General features: G+C 59.8%; 8 protein-coding genes across 8 annotated transcripts; 4 read left to right on the forward strand and 4 right to left on the reverse strand.

Moving 5' to 3' along the window:
- Positions 1-23: 23 nt before the first annotated feature.
- On the reverse strand, positions 24-1,079 carry M421DRAFT_375821 (uncharacterized protein). The gene has a single exon (XM_033589797.1). It carries the CDS (start codon positions 938-940, stop codon positions 344-346), a length of 597 nt encoding a protein of 198 aa, XP_033450758.1. The 5' UTR covers positions 941-1,079; the 3' UTR covers positions 24-343.
- On the forward strand, positions 1,038-2,285 carry M421DRAFT_375731 (uncharacterized protein). The gene is made up of 2 exons (XM_033589794.1): positions 1,038-1,113; positions 1,200-2,285. The coding sequence occupies exon 2, from the start codon at positions 1,220-1,222 to the stop codon at positions 2,000-2,002; it is 783 nt and encodes a 260-aa protein (XP_033450759.1). The 5' UTR covers positions 1,038-1,113; positions 1,200-1,219; the 3' UTR covers positions 2,003-2,285.
- A 393-nt stretch (positions 2,286-2,678) lies between these two features.
- Positions 2,679-3,992, reverse strand: M421DRAFT_20466 (uncharacterized protein; the record flags this gene model as incomplete). The annotated part of the gene is made up of 2 exons (XM_033588149.1): positions 2,679-3,703; positions 3,758-3,992. Coding segments are annotated over 2 exons (1,260 nt in total), but the record flags the coding sequence as incomplete, so codon positions are not given.
- A 726-nt stretch (positions 3,993-4,718) lies between these two features.
- Positions 4,719-6,773, reverse strand: M421DRAFT_58298 (uncharacterized protein; the record flags this gene model as incomplete). Its single annotated transcript, XM_033595585.1, has 2 exons — positions 4,719-5,402; positions 5,655-6,773. The coding sequence occupies 2 exons, from the start codon at positions 6,771-6,773 to the stop codon at positions 4,719-4,721; spliced, it is 1,803 nt and encodes a 600-aa protein (XP_033450761.1).
- A 512-nt stretch (positions 6,774-7,285) lies between these two features.
- Positions 7,286-10,613, forward strand: M421DRAFT_99811 (glycoside hydrolase family 47 protein; the record flags this gene model as incomplete). The annotated part of the gene is made up of 2 exons (XM_033598805.1): positions 7,286-7,404; positions 7,529-10,613. 2 exons carry the CDS (start codon positions 7,286-7,288, stop codon positions 10,611-10,613), a joined length of 3,204 nt encoding a protein of 1,067 aa, XP_033450762.1.
- Positions 10,614-10,806: 193 nt separating this feature from the next.
- Positions 10,807-13,137, forward strand: M421DRAFT_375736 (uncharacterized protein). Its single transcript, XM_033589795.1, has 2 exons — positions 10,807-11,058; positions 11,159-13,137. Exons 1-2 carry the CDS (start codon positions 10,999-11,001, stop codon positions 12,890-12,892), a joined length of 1,794 nt encoding a protein of 597 aa, XP_033450763.1. The 5' UTR covers positions 10,807-10,998; the 3' UTR covers positions 12,893-13,137.
- A 185-nt stretch (positions 13,138-13,322) lies between these two features.
- On the forward strand, positions 13,323-14,241 carry M421DRAFT_58524 (2,5-diketo-D-gluconic acid reductase A; the record flags this gene model as incomplete). The annotated part of the gene is made up of 2 exons (XM_033595612.1): positions 13,323-14,036; positions 14,089-14,241. The coding sequence occupies 2 exons, from the start codon at positions 13,323-13,325 to the stop codon at positions 14,239-14,241; spliced, it is 867 nt and encodes a 288-aa protein (XP_033450764.1).
- A 100-nt stretch (positions 14,242-14,341) lies between these two features.
- On the reverse strand, positions 14,342-15,539 carry M421DRAFT_3569 (uncharacterized protein; the record flags this gene model as incomplete). Its single annotated transcript, XM_033589627.1, has 3 exons — positions 14,342-14,821; positions 14,873-15,269; positions 15,322-15,539. The coding sequence occupies 3 exons, from the start codon at positions 15,537-15,539 to the stop codon at positions 14,342-14,344; spliced, it is 1,095 nt and encodes a 364-aa protein (XP_033450765.1).
- Positions 15,540-17,445: the final 1,906 nt, after the last annotated feature.

Here is a 17,445-nt window from a genome sequence, read left to right on the forward strand (position 1 = left end):
ACGAGACAGCTGTGCCGGTCGGTCTGTCAAGAAAACAGTTGCGATACGGTTCGCGCAATATGTCGTGCTGCCATTTCCATGATTGTCTCACAGAAACCAACGAGTTGTCCGCAATGAGTCGCCCAGGTCACCTGGATTCTCATTCTCCGAAAACTCCGCAAGGAACAACAGATTGGCAGTTGCATGAAGTCACCAGCGCCAAGCCGCAGATCCACGGGACCAAATTCCAGTCTACTATGCTAGGTACTGATGCTTTTGGATCACGATGCTGCGCGATCGCCAACTCCGACTCTCGTGGCTGCTCAGGCTGAAGGGGCAAGAAATGTGGCTTTCTGCGATATGTTCAGCTCGGCCAATCCGAGACGATGGTTCTAGAAGTACAAAGCGGTCGAGAGGATTCTCGTTGGTCAGTACTTGACTTGTGCAGAGCGAGGCTTTCTGGGGGTTCTCGGCTGCGCGGGGCCGACATGGATTTCTCGAGCCTGGATCTACAGCTGAAAGCGACAGTCATGAGGGCCTCGACAAAGGCCAGCTGAAGATGCGGCACGTAGGCTGGCGAAGCGCAGGTCGCGAGGCCGCGGGAGCCTTTTCGCCTTTGTGCAGCACAGGTTGTGTAGCGAGAGACCTTCAGCCCCAGCAGTCCACGCGAGGCGGCGTACCAGACTTCCTCCCAAATCTGCGGTTCTGGACCGTGCGGCAGCCGTCGCAGCCTCGCTGAGAGACCTGAGCGACGAGCGAGTCCGTGCTGGCTGCCGTCGCCAGGATCCGAGGATGGTGACGTTGGCCGGATGCAGCACACCCCCGCCACGCTAGTGTAGTCTCTAGGCACCATTTCATCATGCCCAGATATCTTGCTCTGAATGCACTCAGCAAGCGCGGATTTAGTGCTCGTCAGTCCTTTGGAGGGGCTCCTGATCCTGGGACACGGCTGATTGTGCATGACTCGGCAGGTCAAGACAAGGATGCAGGAACCCAAAATCGGGCCAGGTTTGCAGTACTCGCGATCAGCCTACGAAAACCACCGGGCTAAATCGAGATTGAGGCCCCGCCGTGCTGATGTGCTGATATACCGTCTTACCCCACCAGCCGTTCAACGCGCCCTTCTTTGCTTCTTCAACGTTTCCAGGGCTGACAGTTCGCTACCAAAACTCGCCTGCTCCTGCACCACGGTACTGTTCCTGAGTTGCAAAGCTCGGATCAACACATTGCATTCAACACCATGTTGGCCATCGAGACTACACAGCCGCCCCCACTGTTCAGGAAGACATCCCTCTTCCGCCGCTTCACCAGAAAGGACAGGCCCCTCGAGATATCAAGCCCCATCATCGCCTCACCACACCAATGGAACACAACCCCACCGCAATCGCCTCGTTCCCCACGGAACCTGGCACACCGCCCGCCCGAGCCCCAGCTCGAGCGCGTAGCTGAGATGGCACCCGCACTGCCCCCTCTCAGCATCACGCCCGCCCAGAAGCCCCGGGCATTCGTAACCCACATCCGCGTCGACTCAGGCTCGTTCCCCACCCTACCCACATCCCAGCACTTCACGACGCACCCCTCGCCCCCGCCCTCCCCAGAACCGCAGCATCGCTGCTCTCCAACCCAGCCTCGCACCGACACGCCCTCCCGCGTCCCCCGCAGCGCACACCCGTCATCGCCGTTCCCGCACAGCACCTGCATCGGCGCGTGGGACATCTTCCTGCCGCCGGCGCAGGTGCATGCGCTGTACGCCGGCGCCCTGTCTGCCGCGGCGCCTGGGTGGTTTGTTTTCTCCGAGGGTCCCGATGGCAATGGGAAGCTCAAGGTGCACTTCCATCGTGCGCGGACGGGGACCAAGGTCGCGGAGCTGTTTGTCGTTGTCGATCTCAAGGGTGCGGGGGCGGGCAAGATCGTTGGTATTAAGTGGGATGCGGGGGGGATGGGGGAGTGGGAGGCGAAGAGGGTTGTCAGGGGGGCGTGTAGGGGGGCGTTGGGGATTGAGCTCGAGGGGGAGTTGTTTTAGGGGTTCTCACGACGGGGTTGCTCTTCTTCCTCTTCTTCTTCCTCTTCTTCTTCCTCTTCTTCTTCTTCTTCTTCTTCTTCTTCTTCCTCCTCTTCTTCTTGAAGGGTTGGTGGTTATGTTCCGCGCTCAGCGAGCGTTCTGTATGCCGTCGTTGAGGCGTCTGTGCCTCTGGTAGGTTTTCAGATCTACCGACTGCTACCTTGTTACACGTATGTAATATCTACATCTTTTACTCTTCGTCCACGATCCCTTTCTCTCTCCGCCATAATCCCGCACGACATCTCACGTCATCGCTACTCGGTACCCTACCAGCCCTCCCAAGCGCTTAGCGACCAGCTACCACGCACACTACTGTAGCTCCAGCCGATCTCCCGCCGTGACGTCCGGTACCATTCCACACCACCGGTCTGCCATCACAGCGTCTCTGGACTCCCGCGACGATTCGCCACGCGCGAGAATGCGGGACTCGCGAGAAAATGGAGAGACGTCAGAGATTGTGATGTGGTGTCGTCTCGATGTGTACAGGGCAGCGTGTTGCAGCGCAGTCGATGCTGCAAAACCGACGTCACTGATCAAAGTCGAAATGCAGCGTGTATCCCGTGCCTCCCGCGGCGGCTCCATCCTGCTCAATCGCATCGACATGGACGGTGGTGCTGCCCGCGTCACTAGGCTCCGGATCATCGAACAGCAGGACAAACGGCCGAGGAACGCCGTACTTGTTTAGCTCGCTCTTGGTCCGCTCCGTGCCGCGCCTGAGGTGTTTCCGACTGAAGCCAAGCAGCGTAGCGACGTCAGCCATATCCTCGCCCTCGTACTCCTTCAGCTCCTCGCACCACGTCTCGGCGTCGGCGTGCATCCGGTGCAGCGCGATGCCGGCGCGCACGTAGATCATGCCGACGTCGTCGCCGCCCACGAGGTCCGCGAGCAGGTGCTCAAACTCCGAGTCCATGGTGTCGCTCATGATGCGGGCGCTGCGCATGCCCCAGAACGCGGCGTCGCCCCAGGCGCCCTGCGCTAGGAACACGGCGAGCATGCGGGCGACCAGCCTCAGGCGCAGGATGACGCGCACCAGCATGCCCGTCTGGCCGGCGTAGATGCCGCTCGAGATGTGCGCGTGGAAGAAGGTGTCTGCGAGGACGCGGCGCGTGCGGCCCTGGATTAGGATGTGGATGGCGTGGAAGGCGGCTTTGTAGGATTCCAGTGCGTCGTCCACGCCGTCTGCGCCGCGGGCGAGATGGGCGTCGCCTTCGTGCAGCAGCTTTGTAGCGGATTCGCAGCTTTGCTGGAGGGTCGGCGGTGGGACGGCCATGGCGGCGCGGAGTTCGTGCTCGACCGTCTTGCTGTAGCCTTCGATGGCCATGCTGTACAGGCCCTTGACTTGGCCGAACGGGAGGAGGAGCTTGCGCTGCAGTGGAAGCGGTATGTCTTTCTCGTCGCCTTCGTCGACGTCGTCCATGTCCGGGTCTCTCAGCGTGAATGTCGTCGCTAGCCGGTCGTTCAGCATTGGGTAGCTGAGGGACGAGTAGTACCATGTTTGCGTGAAGAGAGGCAGATCTTCGAGCAGCAGAACCACAGTGTGCTCGGGCACAGCTTGGTGGAAAGGCGCGGTGATCTGGACGAGCGCGTGGTGGTCGTTGAAGCAATCGGCCTGTCGGTCGGCGCAGATGATGGGCACGAGGCCTTCGGACGAGACGTGGTTCACTGCATGGCTGCCAGTCAGCTGCTGAGCCGTAATATGATGGCCGAAAAACCCACCAGCGCTGGGCCACGGCGTAGCAACTTTCACCGTCCTAACCTCCCTCCTCCACACCGTGCGCACCTCCCTTGCAATCTGCCTGCACGTCGCGCGCAGCCGGATATCAAACTTGTACACGCCGCCACAGAGCCCCTGGTCCTCGAGCGCGGGCGACGTGCGCAGCCGGTCCGCGGGCCGGAAGTACAGCGCGTAGATGTGCTCGCGCAGCTCGAGCGGCAGGTCGAGGAAGCGGAAGGGCGCGGTTGGCGCGTGTGCGGTCATGGGCGGGAGGGGAGAGGGCGAGTATGGGGCTGCTGATGATGGCGCGGAGGAGGGCGTCGTGGGGCGGTATGGAGGCTGCCGCAGTTGAGACAGCAGCGGGAGGGAGTGGAATTGGAACATGTGGCTGCGGGGATGTGGTGTGGGGTTTGTGTGAGTCGTGGACGGGTGGTTGTGGTTGAGCGTGCTGGACGGAGTCGTTGCGGGGTCGGATGTGAAGTTGGCTCCGAACCGAGGTGGTGGGGGTGTCGTGCAAGATGTGCCCGCACGGCGATACCGGTAGCGTTGGGGAGGCTTGCACAGCGAGGTGATGGAATGTCGTGCAGGATATTTCTAAAACGATAACGTTGGGGGAGGTTTGCACAAGAGCTGGACGATGCGTTTGTGCTGGTATTAACCGCTCGGTGCTATTCGACATATTGTACAGTGCTTTACATGCTTCTTTCCGTGTCGCGTCCAACATATGCCCTGCCTGCCATGCGCCAGTGATCCAATCAAAAACGAAATCTCGAGGCCGTGCGCTCTGCTCCTCGTATACTACCTGCTACATGCCACACGCCACATGCTACCTGCTACATGCCACATGCTACATGCTACATGCTACATGCCACATGCTACATGCTACACGCTACACGCTACACGCTACACGCTACACGCCACACGCCACACGCCACACGCTACACGCTACACGCCACACGCTCCTCAGCTCGTCTGCGAGGGCGGCACGCCGGCGTGTGCGGTGGCAGCCTCGGGCGCCGACGCGGCGGACGGGACAGCAGCGGACTGGGGCGCGGCGCCGAGCCAGCTAAAGGCGCCGGCCTTCATGTCCTTCATGGCGGCGTCCTGCATCTTCTTCTCCTCGTCGGCCATCTCCTTCAGCCACTGGTCGCCGTTCTCGCGAATCTGCTTGTCGAGGTGCTGGTAGTTCTGGATGTTGAAGTCGCGGTACATGTCAATCATCATCTTGCCCTCGCTCATGCCCTGGCTGATGTTCTGGTCGCCGAGCTGCATGCCGGGCTGCTTGGCGGCGTCGAGGCCGAGCGACTTTGTAAACATGCCGCCGAGGCTGCCCTTGCTCTTCTTCTTCGTCTCGGCCAGATCGCGCTGGAAGGCGTCGCGCAGCTTGGCCTCGCGGCGGGCGTACTCGGTGGGGATGTCCTTGCCCTTCATCGACTCGAGGACTTTGCGCACGTCGACGGGCTGGCCGGTGGCGGCCATCATGGCGAGGTACTCGAGGAAGGGGATCATGGCGACGAGGCCCTTGTCGGCGGGGTCGCCCTTCCACTTGGGCAGGACGATGGCGTTTTCCGGCTGCAGCTTGACGTGCGAGGGGTCCGTGTCCATGACGATGACCTTGGAGGGGTCGCGGTTGAGGTAGGAGAGGTCCTGCGGGGGTCAGCACGGCACGGAGTGGTTGGGAGAGGTCAGGAGTGGTTGGGAGAGGTCAGGAGTGGTTAGGAGTGGTCAGGAGTGGTCGGGAGAGGTTAGGAGTGGTCGGGAGAGGTCAGGAGTGGTTAGGAGAGGTTAGGAGTGGTCGGGAGTGGTCGGGAGTGGTCGGGAGAGGTTAGGAGTGGTCAGGAGTGGTCAAGAGTGGTCAGGAGTGGTCAGGAGTGGTCGGGAGTGGTCGGGAGTAGTCACCTTGATGTACTCGCCATTCTCAAAGCGCGTGGCCTCGCGGAACAGCGGCCACATGACGAGGCGGAAGGGGTCGAGCTTGCGGATGATGGGGTCGGCGTCCATGGACTTGACCGAGGTGAAGATGACGAGCTCGTACTGCGAGCTGAGGTAGCGCAGGAAGTAGTCGAGGCCGGGACGCTTCGCCAGACGGTAGCCGTGCTTGGTGGACCACTCCGAGTGCAGCAGCAGATCCTCGAGCGACAGCACCAGGGTCAGCTCGGGGGCGCCGCCGGGGATCTTGTCCTTGTCGGGCAGCAGCTTCTGGAAGGCGGGGTCGGTGTAGTAGGCCTTCTGGCCATTGATGCGGGCGGCGGCGCGGGCGTACATGAGCGCGGGGGTCCAGTCGTTGGCAATGTCGGCGTGGGCCTTGGCGTCGTCGTCGCTGTCCCACGGACGCCCCATGTAGGCGGCGCCGACTGTGCCGAACAGCAGCGTGGCGAGGTATCCCCAGTTGGCGACGCGGTTCCGCCGCCGGTCGGTGCTGGTCTCGTAGGCGCTCTTGGGCAGCTCGCGGCCGCCTGCGCCGCCGTACGCGGGGTGCTCAGGCTGCTCGGGCTGCTCGGGCTGCTCGGGCGCGGCGTTGGGATCGTTTGGGTCGCGCTTCGCCCTGGCCTCCGCGTCGTGCTCGGCGGCAAAGGTCGAGGGGATGCCGAAGCGCAGGTCGGGCAGCGGCTTCTGGGCCTGCGGCGGCGGCGGCGGCGCGTCGGGCGACTCGGTCGAGTGGGCGTCTGTGTTGGCGGCGGGCGACGTGGGGCCGGACAGCTCCTCCTCGGTGCCCTGGGCCTGCTGCGACGCCTTGTCCACCGTCGCGTTGGCGCTCGCGGGCCGCGGCCGTGTGGTGGACGCGGGCGCTGTGTTGGCGGCGGGCGAGCTCGACGTCTCTGTAAACTCGGGCTGCTGTGCTGGGCTGACGGGGATCGGGCGCGTCTTGGCCTGCTCGTCGACCATCTGCGGGCTCTTCGGCCTGCCGACCTTGGCATACGAGCGCGTCCATTGCGGCGTCGATGTGATGGGAGCTATGCGCGGCGCTGCCAGTGCAGGTCGGGTGCGCAGCGCGCGGAACGCAGCTCGGGGGAGCATGGCGGGCTGGCGGGCTGGCGGGCGGGCGGGCTGGCTGGCTGGCTGGCTGGCTGGCTGGCTGGCTCGCTGTGGGTGGTGGCACTACAAATTACTGGGAAGAGGGCAGTCTGCAATACAGCGAAGAAAGAGACTGGATGCGGTGGGTGCCCTGCGTGCTGCGAGCTGCGAGCTGTGAGCTGGCTGGTGATGGACTCTGCAAGCTGTCTGGCGATGGACTCTGCAAGCTGTCTGGTGGTGGACTATGCAAGCTGTCTGGTAGTGGACTCTGCAAGCTGTCTGGCGATGGACTCTGCAAGCTGCCGGGTGATGGACTCTGCAAGCTGGCTGGTGATGGCCGCTGCGGCGCTGTTCCCGACAATTTTCATGGCACGACCGCCGCCGTCACTGCCAGCCAGCCGTTGCGCTAAGCCGTGACGGCATGTTCCATCTCCCCGACAGCCCTAGTCGTCCCGTCGTGAAAGGTGGCTTCCAGCAGACAAGTCTCCACCCGGTCGCTCGCATGGAGAGCGTCCATGTCGCTGCACAGAGACTCTCTCGGGCATGCGACTGACTGCGCGGAGTATGTGGAGCGCAGCCTTTGGGTCATTGCCATTGCCGCTGCCGCTGCCGCTGCCGCCATGTCTGCTGCCATGTCTGCTGCTATCGACCCTCTGGCTGGCAGCACGCGTGCATGGCATGACAGATGAGACGATTGCCGACCTGAGGTAGACGCCTTCACACATGCTTCCTGGTGTGGCTGGCTCATGCAACTACAGACAAGAGACGCGCGACATCTTCTACCATGGCTTCGACAGCTACATGACACACGCCTTCCCCGACGACGAGTTGCGTCCGCTGACCTGCGCGCCCCTCACGCGCGACCGCCAGAACCCGGCCCACATTGAAGTCAACGACGTGCTGGGCAACTACTCCCTGACCCTCGTCGACAGCCTGTCCACCCTCGCCATCTTTGCCTCGACGCCGCCGCCGCACCGCCACGCCCGCAACAGCCACGCCCGCGACAGCCACGCCCGCGACAGCCACGCCCGCGACAGCCACGCCCGCAACAGCCACGCCCGCAACAAGGCCCTCGACGACTTCCAGGACGGCATCCAGGCGCTCGTCGAGCACTACGGAGACGGCACCGACGGGCCGCGCGGACAAGGAAAGCGCGCGCGGGGGTTCGATCTCGACAGCAAGGTGCAGGTCTTTGAGACGACCATCCGCGGCGTGGGCGGCCTGCTGAGCGCCCACCAGTTTGCCGTGGGAGACCTGCCCATTCGCGGCTACCACGCCACCGAGGAGGAGCGCAAGGGGAGGACGGGCATCTTCTGGCCCAACGGCCTCGTCTACGACGGACAGCTCCTGCGCCTAGCCACCGATCTCGCGAACCGACTCCTGCCCGCCTTCCACACGCCCACCGGCCTGCCCTACCCACGCGTCAACCTGCGCCATGGCGTGCCCTTCTACGCCAACTCGCCCCTCAACATGGATCCCGCCCACGGCCAGTGCAGCAGGGACCCGAGCGACAAGGGCACCGAGATCACCGAGACGTGCAGCGCGGGAGCTGGCAGTCTGGTACTGGAGTTCTCCACCCTCAGCAGGCTGACGGGCGATCCCAGGTACGAAAAGGCCGCAAAGGATGCCTTTTGGGCTGTCTGGCATCGTCGCAGCAGCATCGGCCTGCTGGGTGCAGGCATCGACGCCGAGACGGGGCAGTGGGTGTCGCCCTACACTGGCATTGGGGCAGGCATCGACAGCTTCTTCGAGTATGCTCTCAAGTCGCACATTCTGCTCTCCGGACTGCCACACGACCCTGCAAACGCCAGCGTCGACTCGCCAGATGCCTTCTTGGCGGCTTGGGAGGAGGCGCACGAGGGCATCAAGCGCCACATCTACCGCGGGGCCCAGCATCAGCACCCGCACTATGCTCAAGTCGACCTCTACACCGGGGCTTTGCGAGCCTTTTGGATCGACAGCCTGAGCGCCTTCTACCAGGGCCTGCTCGCCATGGCCGGCTACATTGACGAGGCCGTCGAGACACACCTCCTATACACTGCCCTCTGGACAAGATACTCTGCTATGCCCGAACGATGGTCGACCGCAACGGGCAACATCGAGCACGGCCTGCGCTGGTGGGGCGGCAGGCCAGAGTTCATCGAGTCGACCTGGTACCTCTACCACACCACAAAGGACCCCTGGTACCTCCATGTTGGCGAGATGACGCTCCGCGACATCAAGCGCCGCTGCTGGACCAAGTGCGGCTGGGCCGGCCTGCAAGACATCCGCACAGGCGAGCTGAGCGACCGGATGGAGAGCTTCTTCCTGGGCGAGACTGCCAAGTATCTGTTCCTGCTCTTCGACCCGTCCCACCCCCTGAACACGTGGGATGCTCCCTACGTCTTCACTACCGAGGGCCATCCTCTGATCATACCAAAGCGACTTCGCCCAGCGAAAGCTCAGCGGCAACGCGGCCCCTTGCCAGAGTGGCAGCCAGCACCGGCGACATGTCCCCTGCCACCTGCCATCCTGCCGTTCAGCATCTCTGCCACGGCGGCGCGGCCCGATGTCTACCATGCCGCCAGTCTTGCCCGTCTGCACCTCATGCCAACGATGGACGCTCTCGAATCACCGCTCATCGAGTTCGACTCTGCTCATCCTAGCATATCCATGGCCGATGTTCGCTCGCCGTCCAACTACACCTACTACCCATGGACACTGCCGCCCGAATACATCCCCCACAACGCCATGAGCTCACCGCTGGCTGTGCGCACAACGTTTGACCTCTCCTTCCCCAACACGCCCAACAGCCCGCACACGGGCACAATGCTGCGCATGCAGGACGGCATCCTGGTCAACTCTCTGAGCGGTCTGCGACTTGGCATGGTGCGCGAGAACGACTACTTTGTCCAAGTGGACGAGCATTTCCGCATCTACGCCATCTCCAACGTCGCCCTCGGCCGCGACGAGAAGGTCTTCATGAGCCGCTCCACAATCGAGAGCTTCAACCCTCTGGATCCGTACTTTACGCGGACTCGCGACGCCCACGCACTCGATCTGCTCATTGACGTCCCGCCCGCTCCAGCAGCGCCTTCGTCACACACGCTGTCTTCGCTGCTCGACATGGCGCTCGGCGAGATTGGCAACCTCACCGGTCTCGATATCGCCGACGCCCTTGACGACATGGACGCGCATCCCGAGCCACTGGAAGACGAACCGTCGTACCTGTCCAACCTTTTATCGTCCTTGCAGAACCTCCTCACCGCACCCTCGCCCACGAGCGCCTCTCGTGCGCCCAAGCAGCAGACTACCACGCGCCACACCGTCGCTGGCACATTGCCCATTGGCGTCGGTGCCGCGCCCTTGCCTGACACCAACGACCCCGACCCCGCCTACAGCGCCCTGGATCCGCTCGTCTGGAGCAAGATTTACGTCCACGACGGCGATTTGTGCAACGAGAAGCTACCGGCGAACGTGGCGAGGGAGCACCACATCGTTGCCGTATCGCGCGGCGGCTGCAGCTTCTCCGCCAAGCTCAGAAACATCCCTGCCTACCCGCCCGACGCCAACGCGCTGCAACTCGTCATCATTGTCAGTTCCTCTGAGCAACAGTCTCCGCCGACCACGAGCTCGAGCAAGCGGCAACTGAAAGACGAGGCGGGGCCCTTGGTGCAGCCACTACTGGACGAAGAGCAGCTAACGCCTGGCGGGCTTCTGCGGCCTCACCCGATCCCACTCATCATGGTAGACGGCGGTGCGGCCACGATTGAGAAGCTGAAGCGTGCGAGTGGTGTGGCCGTGAGGAGGCGGTATTATTTCAAATCCCAAGGAGTGCGGATCGGGAACCTGGTCGTCCTGTGACCAAGCCCCGAGTCTCCCTCTTCTGCGACCAAGCTCCGAGTCTCCCTCTTCTGCGACCAAGCTCCGAGTCTCCCTCTTCTGCGACCAAGCTCCGAGTCTCCCTCTCTAGACGTCATCTTTAGACTAGCACTATACAAGAACAGAAGAGTGAATGTTTACTGTACTTTTCGGGCTCTTGCACCGCACCGCTCTTCGCCGGCCTGTCTGCATCTCGTCGTAAGCACAGCCCGATTGGGCGATGCTAGTCACGCATCAGGCGTCCCGCTTCGTTGACACTCAGCCACACATTGTCTCACGGCAACGTCCTCTTATCTCGTAGTCGCAGTCGCAGTCAATATCATGTCTGTCATGTCCTTTTCGAGGCACCGTTGCCATAGAGCCCATAATGGTGTATAGGGGACGTCCTTCGACGGGCTGCAAGAACTGCCGTGAGCGGAAGATCAAGGTAAGCAGCTATGCTCCATTTTCGCATCCTCCATTTTCGCATCCTCCATTTTCGCATCCTCCATTTCAACTGCAGCCAACCGCAACTGACTCGGCTACAGTGCGATGAGACCCCCGGAGCATGCGGCAAATGTGAAAAGGCTAGGATAAAATGCCCTGGATACGATCGAAATGTGGATGTCTTCTTCCACGACGAGACGGCCAGGACCGAAGCCAAGGCGAAGAAGGCCAAAGCAAAGGCCATTGCGCTGCGCGATGCACGGCATGCGAGTAGCAGAGCTTCCCCGAATCCTTCAGATGGGCTGATCGCATCACGTCTCGTGGCCCACGATGCATACACCGGTCCAGACTTTGCAAAGGAGTCGCCTGGTACCCTGCTTCTGGCGCCCTTGATCGATCAGGGCATTGCTTACTTCATGTCGCACTACGCCATCGGTCTTGATCAGCCTTCGATTCAGTCTGGTGCCTACAACAAGCACCTGGCTACGGATGGGTTTCATCCTCTTGTTGCGACGTCGATGACTGCACTTGGTCTAGCTGGTGTAGCAAACATCTACCAGGATACCGCACTCAAAGGCAAAGCTACAAGATGGTATCTCGACGCCATCAAGATGACGAATAGCGCCTTGATTCACCCCAAAGAAGTCACGTCCGATACAACGTTGCTGGCCATCACCCTGCTGGGCCTGTTCGAGGCTACCTCCAACGAGCACACTTTGCATGCCTGGGGTGAGCACGTGGCCGGAGCCGCGTCGCTGGTCGAGATGCGAGGCATGAATCAATTCGCATCGCCGACAGGCCGCCGCATGTATCTGCACGCCATCGGACTCCTCACGACGAACTGCCTCGCTGATGGCACTGCCTTGCCGGCATATGTGCAGGAAATGAACGACGAGATCAAGAAGCATCACGACACCACGGATCCGCGGAATCGCTTCTTCTTCCTGCAGCAAGACGTTGTCAATCTCCGAGCAGACATCATAGCGAGCCCTACGATGCGCTTACCGAGCATCCTCGACCGTGCCCTGGAGCTCGACGCTGTCGCAGAGACCGTCTTCGAGCACGCAGGGCCAGAATGGGACTACCAGGTCATCCCGCTGGCATCTCCAACTCCCCACGTCTACGGGTTGACATATCACATCTACCCCAGCCACGCCACGGCGCAGACCTGGAACTGGGTACGCTACACAAAAATCTACATCCACGACATCATCCGCAACACCATACTCGCCGGCCTGGCGACGTCCCCGCCAGTCTTCACCGCCGCACACCACCTCCAGCAGCTCGCCAAAAGCATCGCCGCGCTGCAGAAAATCCAGTCTGACATCCTGGCAAGCGCACCGCAGTTCCTACACGACGCACCCAAATTCGCCCCGACAGACACACACCCTCCACCCTGCCCACCGTCCAGCATCCACACAGACAACCCATCCATCTCCCCACCATCTCCCACCCCCACACCCTTCCGCACCCCGCACAAACTCCTCTTCGCAAACTTCCGCTCCGAGCACAGCCCCATCGACCCCCCGCTCGTCTGCGCTAGCGCGGACCGGCTCCCTATCATCCGCGTCTCCGGCGGGCACTCGACGATCTGGGCGCTATACGTAGCAGGCGCGATGCCGAGCGCGGCGCGTCCCGCTCAAGAATTCATCATCCGCTGTCTGGGCCGGTTCGAGCGCGAGTTTGGCATCATGCAGGCGCGAGTGCTGAAGGCGGCGTTGCGGGTCAAGATGAGCAGCGAGGGAGAGGGGGGGGAGGGCGTCTGTCCGGGGTATTTGCCGGGGGAGGGGGGGCCTTATATTGTGCGTGAGGCGAGGGGGGGTGGGATGGTCTGAGACGTTGTTGTTGTTGTTGTTGCTGCTGCTGCTACATCTGCCTGGTGAGATTCACGACGGGGTCTACGAGTTGCTGCTTTTGCATTGAAAGCCAAGCTGATGACGTGCTGTTGCCGACTGATCTCAAGCTCGGACAGTAGACAGACTTCAGATACGGCGGAGGAACACTACGGCTCCTGTGAGGTTAGGACTAGGTATCACCAGAGTAGCTATCTCCGCTCCTATTTCCGCTAGCGTTTGTCATCCGCCACCCCAAGCACAGCAATCGAACCATACTAGTAGCATTCGAATACTCCGCTTGCATGTCATCATGCTCGCGTTGAGAAACACTGCGCTCTCAAGACTGATTCACTTGCGACGCCATCTCCATACTCCCGACTCTTCTCAAGTGCGAAAACTCAGTACGACGTCATCTTTGCCCGTCGCAAACATGCCAGCTCTGTCCATCAACACCAAATACCGCATGCCATCGGGCTATGAGATCCCATCGCTAGGCTACGGCGTGTATCAGACGCCTGCGGCTGAGTGCGCGGAAGTCGTAGAACATGCGCTCAAGGCCGGGTACCGCCATGTCGACTCTGCGGTCGCGTATCGCAACGAGCAGCCCTCGGCAGAAGGCATGAAGGCCAGCGGTATCAAGAGAGAAGAGTTGTTTTTCACGACAAAGATCCCGCCGCAGGACATGAACTATGAGAACTCGAAGCAGCACATCGACAACACGCTGAAAGTGACGGGTTTCGACTACGTCGATCTGTACCTCCTGCATTCTCCTTATGGAGGTAAAGAGAACCGTCTTGGCGCGTGGAAAGCGCTCGTCGAGGGCGTAGAGGCGGGGAAGATTCGCAGCATTGGCGTGAGCAACTACGGTGTGCACCACCTCGACGAGCTCGAGACGTACATCAAAGAGACAGAAAGCAGCCAGGGAAAGGTAAAAGGCAACGTGATCAGCATCAATCAAGTGGAGCTCCACCCATGGCTCGCAAGACCAGACATTGTCAATTGGTGCAAGCAAAGGGGCGTCCTGTGCGAAGCATACTGTCCCATTGTGAGGGCGACACGAAATGACGATCCTCTCTTGGCTCCGCTGGTGAAGAAGTATGGCAAGACGCCGAGCCAGGTTCTGATTAGGTGGAGTCTGCAGATGGTAAGTTGGCTGTTCCAATGCGAACGTGGAGAAAGGCTGACTCGGCAAACAGGGCTTCATTCCTCTTCCCAAGTCTGTGACCAAATCTAGGATCGAGGAGAACGCACAAGTGTATGATTTCGAGCTGTCCGTCGAGGATATGAAGACTCTTGATACTGGCGCCTACGAGCCGTGTGTGTGGGATCCTACAGTCAGTCGCGACTAGATTAGCTGGCGCAATACGATACTGGATGACGCCTTGACTGTCACTGTAAATTGAGCGTGTACTTTGTGTACGGTGGTATCTTCGAGCTGACAAAGGAAAACTACAATGGTTTTGCGGTAATCTGTATGTTACCCTTCTTATGCAACGGTGTCTCATCACCAAACATGCTGTACTGAATTTCATGGCTGCTTCGCGGGCTGTCCTCACTGCTGTCCTTCACTTTGCCGACGTGCTCGACCACAACGTTCAGCTCTGTTGTGCGGTGGATGTGGCCTAAGCTCTCATCGCTACCGTCGCGGTGGTGGACCTTGCTCCTTCCTGGGCCCTTGGCGGAGGTCAACTGAAAGGACTGGAACTGGTTCGGTTTCGCTTTCGAGCGGCGGTCTGATTGCGAATTCGACGGGCCAGTGGAGCTGCCGAATTGATCAGGATCGGCGTCGTTCTCGGTCTTGCCCTGGGCGAGGCGGACGATCAGGGACGCCATGGACATTTCAATGTTGAGCTTGACCATGTAGACAACGGGGTGGAATTGGACGTAGACGACTTGGTTCTTGAGGAACATGAGACCGATGAGAAGACCCTGTTGAGATTAGCGCGTGCGAGCTGACGTGCGCGCAAAAGTGACACTTACGTCCATGGCGATCGAGACGATCATGAGCTTTGCGTTGAAGCTCACAAGCGGCTTGTACTTTGTGAGACCGACTTGGTCGACAAGCCTGATCTTGACGATGCGTAGGAAGTACCAATTGAGACCGGCGTCCACGATGAGGATGAGAACCTTGGAGATCTTGTCCCAGACACTGTTGATCTTGACGAAGATCTCGTGGGCTGGTGGTACGGTGTGCGCGGGAATCCATATACAGAACACGGCGATGTTGATGGCAGAGATGATGACGACGGTTCCCCATTTGATGTTTCTGACAGTCTTCCGGTGCTCGGCGATGAGTGCAATTCGGTTGATAATGATTTGCATGAGCAGTTGGATCTGGAACACCCAGAACAAAAGAATGAAGAACAGGACTGGCACACTATCTTGATGTCAGCATCGATCCGTGCCATTGCGTGATCTCGGTGTCTTACGTGGGACCCAATGTGCCTGTCAAGAAGAGCCATCCGACAACGCCGATGCATACGTTCACCACGATCTCACCCCACAACATGTAGATGTAGATGGACCTTAGCGGGTTGCGGTTCCGCCGTGTTTGCTGGATAGCCTCCCATACGGTGAGAAACCCGAATCCAATTGTGAAGCCTGCTGCCACTGCAGCAAGCTGAAAGTCCTCGACGGATGTCGGCATGGCGTCCTCTGCTCAATCAACGAGCTTCGGTGTAGGAGAGCAACAGGTACCAGAAGCAGCAACAGACCTCTACTGTAGTATATACGTCGGATGACCTAGGAAAAGGGGAATTTGCCTCTTGTGGGAACTTCCGAAGATTAATATTGACTCGGAGTACACAAAATAGTGGGTGACATTTACTGGCCGCTTGCGTGCATTCGGCACGCGCTCCCACTGTTAGCACAGCTCAGTCGGAGATCTAATACGCCCTCGCACTCTCGCTAGAAACCCTTCCACCCACTTGCCACGAGGAAGTGGATTTCTAGCATGGAAGCAGTTTCAGACGGACCCTAGTCGTGTGCTCCCGGCTCCGCGCCACTTCACTGGCCGCTGATCTAAAGCTCCGAGTGACAGCATCTGATCCCGAAAGGTACATGAAGATACATCATACCCCAGGCTCGACTTGAGGCTTGCCACAATGAAGGCACCGATGCTGCACCATCTGGTCGTTAAGGCCTGGCCTGGCGAGAGTGGACCTTGGCTCTCCTTCTCCAACCTCGGTACGGCACGAACAGATTGAAGAAAACCTGGACTGTCGTCTCCTCTGCCATGCACTCTGCCCAGACAACGGAATCAAGCATCCCCAAGCGACACGGCAGACTCCGGAGTGCCGGAGTCTTGTGTAATTGGGTGCAAAGGCGCTGTGCTCTGCTCGCTTGACATCGATCAGGCAGAAACGCGACTTCTCTCCACGACAGACGGCCACAAAGAACCGCATCTGGAATTTCAGCGACATTCAAAATTTCGCTACTGTATGCATCGTCTTTAACCGATCGTACTTCGTAACTGCAAAAGACCATGACCTTGCATGTTCAATTAACCGCGGATCAACAAAGCACGTGCTTGTTGAGCTGCAAACGTACCAGCATTAGAGCAACCCGTCATATCTCTCTGCTCACTGGGATATTCTGGCCCGTTGTTTTATGGCTACGGATCAAGCCCACCATCGCCGAGTGCCCGCTCGACCGACTTGTAGCTGCAGTCGTCGCCCTCTGCAGCTCCTGACTCCTTGTCGAACCCTTGTTACGGGAGCAGCTCCCCGAAGATGAGACGGCACGTATATGGAGAATGGCCCCATGTCATCGACGGGAAGAATGAAGAAGATTTTGGCGGTGCAGCGTATTTAGTGGTCGTATTGCCTAATGCGGCTGCTACGACCGAGATGGACGTCTCCAGACCCTTCAATCTTGACGCGCAAATTGCGTGAGCTTTACATCATCCAGAGAGTCAAGGAATCCCTCGTTCATGGTTCAGCAGAAGCGGAAACCGTTTCTCGACGGTAGATGCAGCTAAGAGCCTTCGCTGTACGAAGTACAATCGTATAACCGGATGCCGGACGGTCTTCCAGGAAATATGCGAGTTGGCACAAGTCAGATCGCGAGGAGCAGCAAGCCGTGTCTGCCCATGCTGGGCCCTTGGCATTGAGCTAGTGTTAAGAAATCACTCCACTGTAAAAAACTGCGCCACGCGGCCGGTAGCTCCTGAGCCCTGACGGGCTTTGATTCAGCTCGAGCACCGCAAACGTTGGACTGAACGGTCCTCCGCGTTTTTTCGCAACGTTCGCGACTCATAACATCGTGGCTTGATCATTCTTTCTGCACGCCATCGTTTGTGGATCGGGTTCGATTGAAGAAGGTCCTTGCAATGTACTTGATTCATGGGCCGCAATTGCTTCCAATTGAGAGGTTACTGGGTCGCTGGCGCTGTACCTTGCGGGCGTTGTGGTCGATCGCTTCTCCAGGATTCCATCAGCTGTGCCACAGGTTCTTCCCGCCCTCCCTTTGGCACTCGTCCGCGGCCCTATTGGGATGATGTTGAATTGTAAGTTTGATGACAAGTTTGCTCTTCGATTATTGATGTCGCGCAA

This window comes from Didymella exigua (assembly GCF_010094145.1).
Source record: "Didymella exigua CBS 183.55 unplaced genomic scaffold M421scaffold_8, whole genome shotgun sequence".
Classification (NCBI taxonomy): Eukaryota; Fungi; Ascomycota; class Dothideomycetes; order Pleosporales; family Didymellaceae; genus Didymella; species Didymella exigua.